The following is a 15289-nucleotide window of genomic DNA, read 5'->3' on the forward strand; positions in this document are numbered from 1 at the left end:
AGTTCGGCGACGACTGCAGAGAAAAGTTCCCGTTCGGCAACAACGCAGGGAGACTCCCAATCCATTTTCGGCGTCGGGTGGAGCATCTCCACCCCGAAGTTTGACGGCGGCGTTGTCATAAACGTCGGGTCTTAGTTCTTCGTTGCGTATCGGCCCCAGGTCGTCGCCGCAATATGACTCGCCGGCCAGCTAACCTACGGAACACCGTTCCGTACAAGCTCTCCTGACGGAAACCCTCTCTCCTGTCTGGAGCCGTTGCAGCAAAGAGAGAGCAGAGAGTCCGTGGGATTTTTTTGTTCTCTGTTGCCGCTGCAGTAACTTGCAACGCCGTCGCTATTGCCGACAGAAGGAGGAGAGGAGTTTGTCGTGCGCTCAGTCCAACAATGTTGTTCCGGTAATTTCGTTCTAGTAATTTTTTGTGTTATGAATTTATCAATAAATTGCTGGAATAGATGAGGGAAATCAAAATCAAGGTACGATGATTAAGTTGTCTTCGTCTAATTATTCCATTTGGAAGTCCAGAATGGAAGATTTCCTGTTCTGTAAGGATGCCTATGAATCGGTAATGGGTGTGAAACCAGGGGATAAAACTGATGCTGCTTGGAATTTATCCAACTGCAAAACTATAGCCTTGATCAGACAGTGGGTTGATGATTCAGTATTTCATCATGTCTCAACAAAAACCGATGCCAAAAAGTTGTGGGAGAAACTTGAGAGTTTGTATGAGCGACAAACAACCCAAAACAAAGCCTTTTTCATTTGAAAACTTGTGCATTTGAAGTATCACAAGGGCTCATCAGTAAGTGAGCATTTGAGTCGGTTCCAGGACTGTGTGAATCGGCTAGCTACTATGAAATTGGTTTTGGATGAAGAACTACAAGCCTTGATTCTTTTGAGTTCCTTACCGGATAGTTGGGAGACTCTTGTAGTGTCATTGAGCAATTCGGCACCGAATGGTACTGTGACTCTTGCCATGGTGAAAGATAGCATGCTCAATGAGGAGTTAAGGCGTAAAGAGTTGGGCATTACAAACGAGTTAGCTGCTCTTGTTACTGAGAATCGTGGAAGGAGTAGACATAAAAACTCTTACAGACATGACAACAATGATAAGTCGAAAGGGAGATCGAAATCTCGCAAGGGCATTGTTTGCTACTATTCCCAAAAACCGGGACACATGAAGTTTGAGTGCAAAAAGTTGAAGGCAAAAACTAAGAGGGATCAGTCTAGACCCAGATCTGATGAGAATGAGAAGGAAAACATCGCTACCGCTGCATATGACGGTGAAGTGATCATTGTTTATGATGCCGATTTTGTCAATTTCACAAGTCAAGACTCCACTTGGGTGATAGACTCAGCAGCTTCATTTCATGTCACTTTTCGATGTGTCTTCTTCACTTCTTACATGCAAGGTGATTTTGGCGAGGTAAGAATGGGGAATGATGAGGTATGCTACTTCTCCGACATTGGAGATGTGTGTGTGGAGACCAGTGTGGGGTGCAGGTTACTTCTCAAGAATGTTTGGCATGTGCCAGATTTGAGGCTTCATCTGATTTTTGTTGGTGTTCTTGATGATGAAGGGTACCGTAGTCATTTTGGTGACGGGAAGTGGAAGTTGTCCAAAGGCTCTCTTGTTGTTGTCCTGGGTGAGAAATCAAACTCGTTTTATACAACGCAGGTTAAATTATGTGGCGAGGTGAATGCAGTAGAAGGTAACTCAACTGATTTGTGGCATTTGCGGTTAGGTCACATGAGTGAGAAAATGCTTCAAATTTTTGTTAGAAAGGATTGTGTGCCGAGTGATGGTACATCTTTGACAACATGTAGGCATTGTTTGGCAGGTAAGCATCATCGAATTGCTTTCAAGAGAAGTCCTACCACTAAGAAGTCAAATGTTTTGGATTTGGTTCATACCGATCTCTGTTCCATGGGTGATAGTACACTTGGAGGAGCTCTTTACTTTGTTACTTTCGTGGATGATCATTCTAGAAAGATATGGGCTTATGCTTTGAAGACAAAGAATCAAGTTTTGGAAGTGTTCAAACAGTTCCTTGCTGTAGTTGAAAGAGAAACAGGTCAGAAATTGAAATGCATTCGATCAGACAATGGTGGTGAGTACCTCGGGCCATTTGAAACCTTCTGCAAGGTTAATGGAAACGAGCTTGAAAGAACGATGCCAAAACCCCCGCTACAGAATGGAGTGGGCGAGAGAATGAATCGCACAATTTGTGAGAGAATAAGGTATATGCTCTCTCATTCGAAGCTTTCAAAAACTTTTTGGGGTGAAGCGATGAATACCGTTGTCCATTTGATTAATCTTTCACCTTCTCATGCACTAGATGGTGATGTTCCCGGGCGGGTTTGGACCGGCAAAGATGTGTCTTATGGACATTTGTGGGTATTTGGTTGTTGAGTATTTGTGCACATTCCTAAAGATGAAAGAGCTAAGCTTGATAGCATGACAAAGGAGTGTATTTTCTTGGGTTACAAAACCGGTGAATTTGGTTATAGACTGTGAGATCCGATTGAGAAGAAGGTGTTAAGGAGTCGGGATATAGTTTTCTTTGAAGAAGAAACTGTTGAGAATTTGGGAAATCCTGAAAATGTGAAAACCTCTTCTAGTCACTTGTTGGACTTACACCCATCTCTAGTAACCAAGAAGTTGAAAGCAACCAGAATACCGAAACTAAAGATCAAGGTGAACAATCACAAAATCAAGTTCCACCTTTACAAGAGTTGAGAAGATCAAATCGTGAACGAAGGCCTACTTCAAAATACTCTCCACATGAGTATGTTTTGCTCACTGACGGTGGTGAACCTGAAAGCTTTGAAGAAGCTATGTGTCATTAGCAAAAGGGTGAGTGGTTTGAAGCTATGCAAGATGAGATGAATTCCTTGCATAAAAATTGTACCTTTGAGTTAGTTGAATTGCCTAAGGGTAAGAAGGTACTTAGGAACAAGTGGGTGTTTCGTTTGAAATCAGATGGCACAGATTCAAAGCCGAGGTATAAGGCTCGGTTAGTTGTAAAGGAATTTGATAAAAAAAAGAGGGTTGATTTTGAGGAGATATTCTCGCCCATGGTCAAGATGTCCTATATTCGCGTTATACTCAGTTTGGCCTCTAGTTTGAATCTGGAGATTGAGCAGCTTGATGTGAAAACCGTTTTTCTCCATGGTGATTTGGAGGAGGAGCTCTATATGGAGCAACCCGAGGGATTTGCTAAAAAAGGCAAAGAGGATTGTGTGCAGATTGAGGAGGAACCTTTATGGCTTGAAACAAGCACCGCGAAACTGGTATAAAAGACTTGAATCCTTTATGTGTGACAACAATTTCAACAAAACCACTTCCGACAATTGCGTCTACATGAAAAGGTACTCTAGTGGTAATTTCATTATTCTTTTATTCTATGTCGATGACATGTTGATTGTCAGTAATGATACAAAGGAGATATGAGCTTTGAAGGAAAGCTTGGGAATGAGTTTGCAATGAAGGATTTAGGTCCTGCAAAGCAAATTCTTGGTATGAGAATCACTAGAGATCGGGAAAGGTGCAAACTTTGGTTGTCACAAGAAAGGTATTTGGGAAAGGTGTTTGAACGATTCAATATGAGCAAATGTAAACTAGGTTCTTCTCCACTTGGTAGTCATCTCAAGTTGACACTTGATGATTGTCCAAATGATGAAAAGGAGAAAGAAGAAATGAAGAAGGTGCCGTATGCATCTGTGGTCGGTTCATTGATGTATGCAATGGTGTGTTCAAGGCAGGATATTGCTCATGTTGTTGGAGTGGTAAGTCGTTATCTCTCCAACCCTGGAAAAGCTCATTGGGATACTGTGAAATGGATTCTTGGGTACATTCATGGTACTACGGGTTATTGTTTCTGTTATGGGGCTAGCAAACTAGTTCTGGAGGCATATATGGATGCCAATTAGGCTGGAGATGTTGACTCGAGGAAGTCAACATCCGATTATTTGGTTTGTTTTGCGAATGGTGTTGTCTCATGGCAATCGAAACTACATAAATACGTTGCACTCTCCACAACCGAAGCTGAATACATTACAATCATCGAAGCATATAAAGAACTATTGTGGATGAAGAAGTTCTTTCAAGAATTGGATATTCGACAAGAGAGGTATGTGTTACTTTGTGATAGTCAAAGTGCAATCCATTTGAGCAAGAATCCCACATTTCATTCGAGATCAAAGCACATTGATCTACGTCATCATTGGATACGTGATGTGTTTGAAAAGAAAGAATTGATGTTGGAGAAAGTTTACACGAGTGAGAATGACTCCGACATGTTGACAAAGTCCTTACCTCCTTTGAAGCTTGACACTTGTCGTGACAAAGCAGGTTTGGTTGAGGGTTCTACCTCATGAATCGGGAGGATGAGTTTTGTTGGGTTCCGATTTCATTTGGGACAGGATTATAAATACTGGTCTTGTTTAAACTTTTTCTGTAATTTTATGTTTGAAGTATTTAACTTCCTGTAACCTAGGGTTACTGTAGAATAATAAAAAATTTGAACTCCTGCTCTGTTTCTTTGGTTTTTCTCTCCGGTTGTCGTCTCTCCAAAACTCAAAAAACCCTAACAAATGGTATTAAAGCTGAGCGTCTGGTTCGGCGTTCGGATCCCCTCACCCGCATTTACGGGAGGGAGATTGGACGTGAACATCGGCGTCGGTTCCTGAGCGGCCGCTAGCTATTTCATGTGGATCATCTTACTAGGCCCTAACAGATATTGGGTTTCTAGATAATGAAATGGTTGGTTTATTGTCACACCTAGTGTAGTGCAGGTCTATCTTGTTTGTTACATATCTCCACCTGGTGCATCTCCATCACTCTTGGTGTGATGTCTTTGTGCTTAAGAGCTACCCTCTCTTTTGACATTCTTTCTAAGTTACTGATATTCAGACTGCTAAGAATTTTATGGGAGTCTTTGCAAAACAAATAAGATACAAGAGATAGAAGCAAGGGCTTTTTCTATCCTCAGTAAGCAGTAATTTGGTTAATCGAAGCTCCTAAGGGTAATTTGGTCAATCGACTCTGATTCCTAACTTCTTCTCCGTCGAACCACACATAAAATTGCAGCCTCTTCAAAACCCTAACCTGGAGCTCGCTCGTGAGAAAAGAAGGTAGAAGAGCAGCAGCCATGAAGAAGAACCCGAGGGTCACCAGCTCCCGCCGTAAGTGCCGGAAGGCTCACTTCACGGCCCCGTCCAGCGTCCGCCGGATCCTGATGAGCGCACCCCTCTCTGCTGACCTCCGCAACAAGTACAACGTCAGATCTATGCCCGTGCGCAAGGACGACGAAGTCCAGGTGGTGCGCGGAACCTTCAAAGGGCGTGAAGGAAAGGTTGTCCAGGTTTACCGTAAGAGGTGGGTCATCCACGTCGAGAGGATAACCCGCGAGAAAGTAAATGGTTCTACCGTCAACGTCGGCGTGCACCCTTCGAATGTCATAATAACCAAGCTCAAGCTTGACAAGGATCGGAAGGCGCTTATTGAGCGGAAGGCCAAGGGTCGGGCTTCTGACAAAGGCAAGGGCAAGTTCTCAGCGGAGGAAGTTGCTGCTGCTGCACCCTCCCTGCAGGAGATTGATTAGAGAAAACATTAATCAGTAGGAAATGTTGGGTTTCCCCCCTTTTTTACTATTATTTTGAATTACAGAGTTGATTACAAACTGTGGTTCTGTTTAAATGCGGTTTCTGTTATTTATGTGATCCTCCTGACGGTGAGGAATAGTATAATTTCACGGGCAAATTAGGTTACTAAATGTGGCAATGTCGAATTGTCTTATACTTCTTACAATGATGCGTTCATGGTCCTTAGCTTCTGTTGTGAGCAGTGGTCTTCTTTACTAGAGAGCCTTGAAATGCACTTGCTTTAAGGTAGGTAAAAATTGTACCTGTATTTTAAAGTTTCTTTATTGGATTTGTTCACTAGATGTTTGAAGCATCTAAAAAGAAACCCAACTCTTAATTGTTCTTGTCACTGTTCTTAACTTTCGCCGTGGGTCTTTTGAGTTGAAGAATGGAACACGAGTTGGAATTATGTCTAGAGATTTCTTGTTATGAATCTGATTTGATTACTTCTTCTCGCTATTTCTCTTCTGAAAGCAAGTCATATTGTGAAGAATCAATTGAATGTGCAGGGTTGATATAGCTGTGGTGGGAATTTTAGATCAAAATGGTTTCTGCGTCAGTATATCCAATGTTTGTTGAGGATACCATTCCTTCACCTTAGTAAATCTTGTGAATTCTTAGTTATAATTGTTAGTTTTCATCAACACAAATTAATATAGGACCTGAACTTCAGATATGGAGAAATGTGAATTCTGTTAATGAAGTGGAAAGGTTTGCATGTGTTTATCAGGTCATCTTTCTTCGACTTATTACTGTGTTTCTAGGTACCTTTCTAATTGGCATCCAGGTGCTACTCTCTCTGCTTTATGTTGTACCATGTACAGGAAGCAAGGAACCAATCCATCTAGAAGTTGGGGCCAGGGTGAGGGGCTGGTATGGCCAATTGGGGCAGAGGACGAAGACTGCTGCACCTGGGAAAAAGAACTTTTAAGGGGAGCAGGTGTCTTCAGCTCAAGAGCAGCGTTATGAATATTGGGGAGAGTCCCTATTGGTAAGCCTAGCATAGCAAGAGACCACTGAAAAATGCCCACAGGATGTCCATTTCCAAACAACAGAGTCAGACTCCCATCCCACTGAAATGATATGGTTCAATCAGGCACAAAAGTTGGGTGATCAAGTCAAGCCCAAAGTCTTCTTTTGTTTTCATTCCTCAAATCTATGGTCTTGCGGCTTCTCAATCGAGATTAACTTTCCATTTCCTATAAATAACTAGTCTAGATTGAACTCCTCAGTGAATGATAATAGTATAGAGTTCCTCTCTCTCTGTCTAAGGAAATCGAGTCATTTGAATTATTAGGAACTGGCCCATAAAAGTGGAATAGATCTCGAGGTGCAAAAGAACCAGCTTGTTCAGGGACAAAATAATCGAAGAAGATGCCAATCAAGTAAGGACACAAATGTCCAAGAAGGATCTAAAAGGTGGTGCCAACTCAATAGAAGCGCAGATCTGTCCAAAGAGTCTAAAAGCATCCAGAGGAAGAAGCTTGCTTAACAATCTACACGATATCCAACTCTTATAAGTGTATTAAAATAAACCTAAAGCCTTCCATCGAGTCTGGTCTAGTCTACCTCAATCACAATGTGTCTTCCATGAGTTATAGAATAGAATAATTAAGGTTAAGCTAGGAGATTGACAATCTCATTTCCTAGTCACTACCTTATCTAAATTATTACTCTGTTAGTCTCCCTAAACCCTTTTAATCCCCTCTAGTCTCTATTACCAAGTTTCACCTCCATCCAAGTCTTATAAACCCTCAACTTTGAGTCGCAATCTCAAATACTCAAGACCCTAATGGAATCAACCAAAGCAGAGTCTGTAAAGGGTAGAAACAGATCATGATAGAGAGATAAGGAAGGATACCTGCTCTCACCATGAGCTCACTGAAGTGACTGCACAGGAGCAATGATCCCAGTATTTATCCAAGATCCACACATTTGATCGATTAGAGCAAAATCATATCCAAAGCAGAAGGTGTGAATGGGGCTTCATTGGAATTTAGATGTAGAAATTCTCCGATCATAGCTTTGTCAAAATCGGATCTATCCAGAGGTTACCAAACTTGTACAGAATGGATCAGATGCCTCGTCCGTCGCTGTAATTCGCAGTCTAAAGGTCCAGCCTCTTATCTTCCTAATCCTCTATCCTTTTCAAACATCTTAAAAAGCCACAGTATCTTGGAATTTGTTCTTAAGCTGCAGTTGCTCTGCGATCTTACAACTCTAATACTAGCTACTGCGCTTGCTTCTTCGTTCACACAGCCAAAGCTTTACTGTAGTAGTACAGAGACTAAAGAGAAAGGAAAAAGTATAGTGTGGGAGCACATCTGAGTGGATGTAAACCAGTCATGGAATCGAAAACCTCTAAGAAGTGTCTTTGCTTGACTGTCTCTTTCTCTTCTGGTGGATATCACTATCCACTTCGTTTTGACGGATAACTTTTTCCATGATTGCTTATCCCTTCTCATCTCTACCCACAATATCGTGCTTGAATTCCAGAAAGCTTCTTCTCATTGAAAAAAGTAACTTAACGGGGTGAATGATGAATTCCTTTCACATTCCCATCACCCGGAGCTCAAATGAATTCCCTTTACAGGCGAATCTGGAACTCTTTTTCCCTTTTTTGTTAAATTTTTTTTCTGGAAAGGCAAGTATTGTACTTGAAGCGTTTGATAAATGATAACACAAACACCTCTGATTGTCAAGATCATCTCGAATATGACTTCCTAGTGGGAGTACTGTATTACAGTTTCTGCAATAAATGAAGGAGAGAATGTGAAAAATTTTTACAAAGAAAAGAAGAAGAGTGCGTCCTGAGATGAATCCATCCATACAGCGTCTTTCTTTAACAAACGATGATGCTGGATCAACTAACCGAAACTTCTCACGGGAACCGGGTGTTGTCTCTTGTACCAACTGTTTTTGATTATTTAAAAAAAGTCCAAATTGGTGCGTGATGAGCAGCAGAAATGATACAGACACGGAGACTCAATCCTCTCTCTGGTCCCCATGGCAGTGAAGGAGGAATTCCATCGCACAGGTTGTGGTAGTGAATGACTGTAGTGACGATGACCTGGTATGAGATGTCCACAGATAAATACTTGCGAATTTGTGATTTGAGGAAACCAGCATTATCTGCTCTACGCGATTCATGCCAGGCTCACATCACAGAAACTACAAAATGGCTAGGAGAGTCCATATCAATGCATGAACCAAGTCGAGTCAATTATTTCGTTCCAGTAGTAGGTAAGGAAGCAAAACCAGGTATGGTTGCGAAACCATGAACTCTACCACAGGATCAGGCCAACTCATTAAGGACCCACTTGCCTCGCCAGAGTCTAATCAGGAGCGAGCAAGACTCCTCGAAGAAGAAGAATCTCTTCAATTATGGAAGGAAGCCACCAATGTGAACAGTCTCTGTCAACCCCAGGCCATTATCTTCTATTTTCAAACAAAACCAGACAAGGACCCTTTGATTGATTATACTTGTCACCCACCTCCAACTTGTTCTATGTTGTTTTGACCGGAATTGTGGAGGCGAAGCAACGCCGCTGGCCACATGAAACTCCGGTGGAAAGGCTTTAATCTTTATTCCCTGGTAGACTTTCACTGCGATGAAACGAAGAATGAAGAATATGGGTGGCTGGATGATGAAATGATTAGACATTATTGACTTGGTTGACCTCGAAAAACTTGTTACAAGTCCACCGGAGGGGGAGGAATTATTAATGAAGCAAGGAGGGTGGGCGGCGGAGGCGAAGCGGATGATCTCAGGTGATGGTCCGTTTTCTCTTTAAAGCAAGTGCGTGACAAAATTAGAAAGTTAGGCGGACGAGAGCTTATCGGCAACAAAAGAAATAAAGATGATGTCATGAGGGCAGAAAACGGATGGATGTTGTCCTCACTCCTCGTAGTACAACTTGGAAATCATCCACCACTTGTCGTCTCCGTCCATGTCGGCAACCCCCTCCCCCCTTGGGACCACTTCACCCCTATAATTTGAGTTTATCTCTATTTCAATCACCTTTTAAGATCCCGATAATAAAAATACAATCACGTGGTTTGACCCGAAATACAAGCCAAGTGGGTTTTTAAATCTGGTTCATAAATCTTATTCAAAATTGTCTCAAATAATAACTCTAAAATAATAAAATTATTATTTTTAAGATATTGGTTGAACAGAGTTTACTCCAAAGGATTGTCCTGATGTTGCATTTTGGACCATTCCTTTTGTCCTCTCCCCACTTTACCCCAAAAAATGTGTTAATTAAAAAATATGCGTTACGGAACCCACTGTCATATCTGGAGCAACCCTTAAAGATTGGATATGATCGTGGTGACACAGATGTTACACCCAAGTCTCAAATCTGAACAAGGCAACACCTAGAAATTATGGTCTCTACCACCGGACCATGTCCAGCGAGTGTGTGAGTCCATGCCCTGGCGTAATTTAATTCGTGTGATGTCAGACCCACCAGAGATGGTTGGATCTATCAGGATGATGAAAAGTTAAAAGAGGGATGGCATCCCCAAGTCACTCCCAACTCGAGTGATGAGGAGATAACTCGTCCAAAAATTAACCCAGTCTAATCCAACGAGGCACGCGGGCTTTATCCCCCTTTTTAGGCCTTAAATAATCATGTTACTAGCGGGGAGGACGATTGCGAGATCTTGTAAAAGTATTAGTTAATTAATAACATCTTATGGATGCCATTGTGTCACGTCGCACAATTTAATGTGGGTCCCGCATTTCGTACCACTCATGGCCCCACATAAAGATTATGTAAGAAATAGTAAAAAAAAAGGGGTCACGTCGACCGAGTTGCACGAAAGGAAAGACGGGAAACCAACCCAAAAGCCACTAATAAGACAAAAAAAGAGGAGGGGCGAATGAGGAGAGGACACGTGAGCAACCCACGGAATATCACGTTGGATGAGCATGTCCGACCCTATCCATTCTTTTTATTATCGCCAATGGTAACTTACAAGGTGGGCCCGCCAATGGATCACTCTTCAAGTTTATCGGGATCATAATAATAAGAGGGGGCCATAGCTACAAAGCTAGAGGGGGGGGGGGGGGGGGGGGGGATGAACTTACACAGCCACGGTCTATTGTCATGGGAATTCCATCAACTTGCCCTTACTGGGCCCCACCCCCATACACGCATAATCACATTACCCATGAATCTTCCTACCATCACATAATAGAGTTTGACTCGAACAATTACGCCAAATTTCCAAATTAATGGAGCTCCCTCTATATATTCCCACCCACCTCTCCTATCCACCGATTCCTAAAGAGAACCCAACCCGTCTCTCCTCTCTCTCTCTCTCTGCGATTCTCTTCCCTGAACACTCTTTTTTAATTTCCTGTTTCGTTTCATCCGGGACTTCCTTACGAGGGCCGTCAAATGGATAGTAGTTTTATCGAGGAGAGTTGCAGTAACTCGTCTACTGTGTCTCCAGCTGTGTCACCGACGGTGAGTTTGCGGGAGAAGAAATCTTTCGATGGGCTCCAACGGGTGGGGAGCGGAGCCAGCGTGGTGCTCGATTCGGAGGGAGGTGTGGAGGCCGAGTCGAGGAAGTTACCGTCGTCTCAATACAAGGGGGTTGTCCCGCAGCCTAACGGTCGATGGGGCGCTCAAATCTACGAGAAGCACCAGCGCGTGTGGCTCGGAACCTTCAACGAAGAGGCAGAGGCCGCCCGGGCCTACGACGTCGCTGCTCAGAGATTCCGCGGTCGGGACGCGGTCACCAACTTCAAGCCCTTGTCGGAAACGGAAGACGAGGTCGAAACTCATTTCTTGAACTCTCACTCCAAAGCTGAAATTGTGGACATGCTCCGAAAACACACGTATCTCGATGAGCTCCAGCAGAGCCGTCGGAGCATGGGTCACATGGGGAAAAAGAACCACTCGGGTGGAGGCGCTTCTGATTCCGGCGCCAATGGAGGGAGACAGCGTGAGCCACTCTTTGATAAGGCGGTCACACCCAGCGATGTCGGCAAACTCAACCGCCTCGTCATTCCCAAGCAACACGCCGAGAAACACTTCCCCCTTCAAATCGGGAACGCGTGCAAAGGCGTACTCTTGAATTTCGAAGACGGAAGCGGCAAGGTCTGGAGATTCCGCTACTCTTACTGGAATAGCAGCCAAAGCTATGTCCTCACAAAGGGTTGGAGCCGATTCGTCAAAGAAAAGAATCTCATGGCCGGAGATGTTGTCATGTTTTCCCGATCGATCGGCGCAGATAAGCAACTTTACATCGACTGGAAGCCCAGGAACCAGGCATCCTACGTGGTCCAACAGCCGCCTGTCCAGGTGTTTCGCCTCTTTGGTGTTAATATCTTTAAAATCCCAGCTGTAAATGCTGTTGAACCTAGTGCCTATAATGTCAAGAGGCCGATAGAGATGGAGTTCCTTCCACACTGTAAGAAGCAATGTGTAAGAGCCTTGTAACAGTTCTTCCCCATTTTTTTTTTCCCTTTGTTTTCTTTGTAAAAATAGGAGAAAATGAAATAGAGTAAGTCAACTTGCGAAGATGCTGTGTATATTATAAAGATATGACAGCCCAAAGGGTTGAAACTAAGCGGAAGAAAGGAAATCACTTTAGCAAAAATATCATCAATTTGCAATCTTTTTGCCTGCTTCAGTTATCCTCTCCCCACCATTTTTTTATTTTTTATTTTGCCGCTGCTTCTCTTTCTTTGCTTTCCTTTTGTAACGTTCACTGCCCTTCAATTCCCTGAAACTAAACAGTTACTTTGCTCGAAATGGCAATGGTGGTTGCATTTTCATTCCACCATGACTGCAGACTGGTGAGAAACTTTAAAAACTGCTTCTGCTCGGCTACCTCTTGCTCAAAGAAAGTTTCTTGGAAACTTCTCCTGTGCTCTGCCGTCCTTCTCTCATATTCATTATTTGTTTCAAATTCTCTCATCATGATCTCCGGAAGCCATAAATAAATATCTTTCGGATTTTTTATTTTTTTCCAGCTCTTCGTTCTGGTCACTGCTTTCATGGTCATCTTAAGCCAAAAAAACGGAGATAAGTATGATCCAACATGGAAGAGCCGCCTACATCTCTTGGGGCGATTAAGTGGGACCTCAGCAGCATTTCAGACGTCGGCGCCACAGCTGGCATATTTTTCAAACTATGGATTCGTCCGTCCTCTGCAACTACTGCTGTGATCGATGGAATCCAATTTTTAATTTTGCAATTTAACGTACGAATATCTTGTATATGCAAAAGAATACATCCACATAGATGATCAGAGACCCATTTTGTTTGTCCAATGATTGTGCTTATCCGGTAGAGATCTCATCTTTTTGTTTGTTTAATCATAAAATGGTGGGAAGTGAGTGAAAATGACGAGAACAAAGGGGTTATAGAAATGGAGCCGTACGGAGCACATGGGGAAAGTTATCACTGTGGCATATAATTTTCTTATCTTCCGGCGAACCATTTTGCCGTGATTCTGCAACAAGGAGAGGCTATGGATATCTCCTGTGTTGTCTAACTTCCTAGTTTGGTAGTAGAGACGGTGACGAAGTGAGAAAACAGCGAGAAGTTGGGGGTTTGGTTTGGTTTGGTTTGGTTCTCCTTTAAGCTTTGATATCTACTTCCGACAGTAAGAAAAGTCAGGGAGAAAGAATTCAAACATTCTGGGATATGTCCAGGCTTCAGAGTTGGGGGTTTGGTTTGGTTTGGTTTGGTTCTCCTTTAAGCTTTGATATCTACTTCCGACAGTAAGAAAAGTCAGGGAGAAAGAATTCAAACATTCTGGGATATGTCCAGGCTTCAGAGATTTTTCTTGCTATTGAGGATTCAAAGAAAACAGGAAGAAAATTATGCTTTGGCTATAAAAAGCCATTGGGGGTTGCTGTGGAAGAAAAGTGGAAGAAAAGTATGTAATCAGTCGATACAGTGGTGAGGCCGACTTTTCGGTTTCTTCCTCTTTCTAGAACACAGAAAACCTACCCTCAAAAGTCTCTGCTTTAGTCCTTCATCAATCATCATGTCGATAAACCTTGGACATTTTAGCTTATCCTCTTAAGTGCTGTTTTGCGTCAAAAAATAGAGCACAGGAGAGCTAACATACCGACTTAGGACCAACCTTAGTCCATCTGTAATGAAGGAAATAGAATCCAGAAACAGCGACTGAGAAACCAAACCAGTTCCACCACTAGCAAATGCGGGTCAGCGCTGGGTTTCTGTTTTGGTTTTGGTTTTTTAAAACATGATCTATTTATGATTTCTGGTACAAAGTGGAAAAGAGTTTTCACTGGTTTTAAAACTCGTTAATATTAAATATGCTATTTTTGGGCTTAGGAAGAGGAAGAAGAAGAAGAAGTCGTTCTTGTGCTAACTGGACTTAGTTTCCACTAACTTCTGAGCAAGCCCCGAAAGTCCAGAAAGTGTTTTATACGAAGCAATTCTATATTGCTCGGAATTGCAATCACCATTCAATGCTAACTGGACTTACCTTCCACTAACCTTCCAAGGCCTGAAAGTCCATAAATTGACAGCCTGCTGATAACCTGTCTTCTAGATGGCAGCCGGTTCATTGACCAAGCAACCCGCAATTCACTCCCCCTTCTTGAGTTCTTACGACAATTCCATGCAGTCAAAGTAATGAAAAAAAACACAAAGGAAGAAAAAGAAGAGAGATTCTTAGGATAAATTACCCAAAGTTGGATCAAACATGGAGTTTATTCAACTTCAAGGCATGATTCAAGTCATAGTCACCGGCGACCAGCTCTTGTGGATGGACAGAAGCTTTAAAGATGCCAATCAGATCTCAACAGTATCTTCGAGTTGGAGTTTTCAAGGCCAAGACTTATGACACTCTACAGATGGTTCTTTACTTCTTTTACTTTTCTAATCTCTCTCCTATTAAACTCAACTCTTTGACGAAGCTCCAGTTTCATAATGGCTGACTGCAAGCCTCCCTCTACTGCAGACTGCAGAGTTACGGGTGTGGAAGCTACTGCGATAGAGCAGCTTCCGACTTTTTGCTCTGGTCAAAGGTTACTAGCATGAAAAACGATGAATTCCAGCAGTAGATGAGGGACCCAGGTGATCGCAACCCCTCCTGAGTCAACTTGTGGAAATATGAGGTGATTATGGAACGCGTGGAACCCACTGTAAGGGCAACTTGGTTGAAGTGGAGAAGAATTGAAGAAAGAAGAAGAGGGGAAGATACAGGTAGTGAAAAATCGGGAGGAGAGACGTGGTTTCGGCATCTCCACTGATGGTCAAAGGTGGACTGACTCGCGGCTTCCTGCGACTAGTACCTGAATTGAGGCGGATGGATGAGAGATCTCCGAACGGTATCAATTAAAAATTCTTTTCGTTTGCAAAGAATAGTGAAGCAGCTTTAGATCCATTTTTTAAAGATCAAGCATTATGATTTAAACCTCTTGCATAGTTAATCTCATTATAAGAAATTTGACTTTTGTCAACAAAGATTTGTTAGAAAATTCATATTTTCTATTCTAATTTGGGTAGCATATTTATTATTCAATTATATTTTCTATTTAATGGAATAGGCTGAAATTAAGTGGTCTAATTTTGTTAAGCTCATTAAGGAATATGGGTCATGGATATGGACCATGAATATGAGCTAATTGGGTAGATACCATAGGAAA

At 42.5% G+C, this 15289-nt stretch overlaps 2 protein-coding genes across 2 annotated transcripts; both read left to right on the top strand.

Annotated features, from left to right (window-relative positions):
• Window positions 1–5086: 5086 nt before the first annotated feature.
• LOC137936521 (large ribosomal subunit protein uL24y-like) lies at window positions 5087–5774 on the top strand. The gene has a single exon (XM_068781245.1). The coding sequence runs from the start codon at window positions 5151–5153 to the stop codon at window positions 5601–5603; it is 453 nt and encodes a 150-aa protein (XP_068637346.1). The 5' UTR covers window positions 5087–5150; the 3' UTR covers window positions 5604–5774.
• A 5176-nt stretch (window positions 5775–10950) lies between these two features.
• On the top strand, window positions 10951–12234 carry LOC137936725 (AP2/ERF and B3 domain-containing transcription factor RAV1-like). Its single transcript, XM_068781578.1, has one exon. It carries the CDS (start codon window positions 11052–11054, stop codon window positions 12096–12098), a length of 1047 nt encoding a protein of 348 aa, XP_068637679.1. The 5' UTR covers window positions 10951–11051; the 3' UTR covers window positions 12099–12234.
• Window positions 12235–15289: the final 3055 nt, after the last annotated feature.

This window comes from Aristolochia californica, unplaced genomic scaffold (genome assembly GCF_029961685.1).
Source record: "Aristolochia californica isolate CCGP_79_NKW_82.1479 unplaced genomic scaffold, dmAriCali1.0.hap1 SCAF_7, whole genome shotgun sequence".
Classification (NCBI taxonomy): domain Eukaryota; kingdom Viridiplantae; phylum Streptophyta; class Magnoliopsida; order Piperales; family Aristolochiaceae; genus Aristolochia; species Aristolochia californica.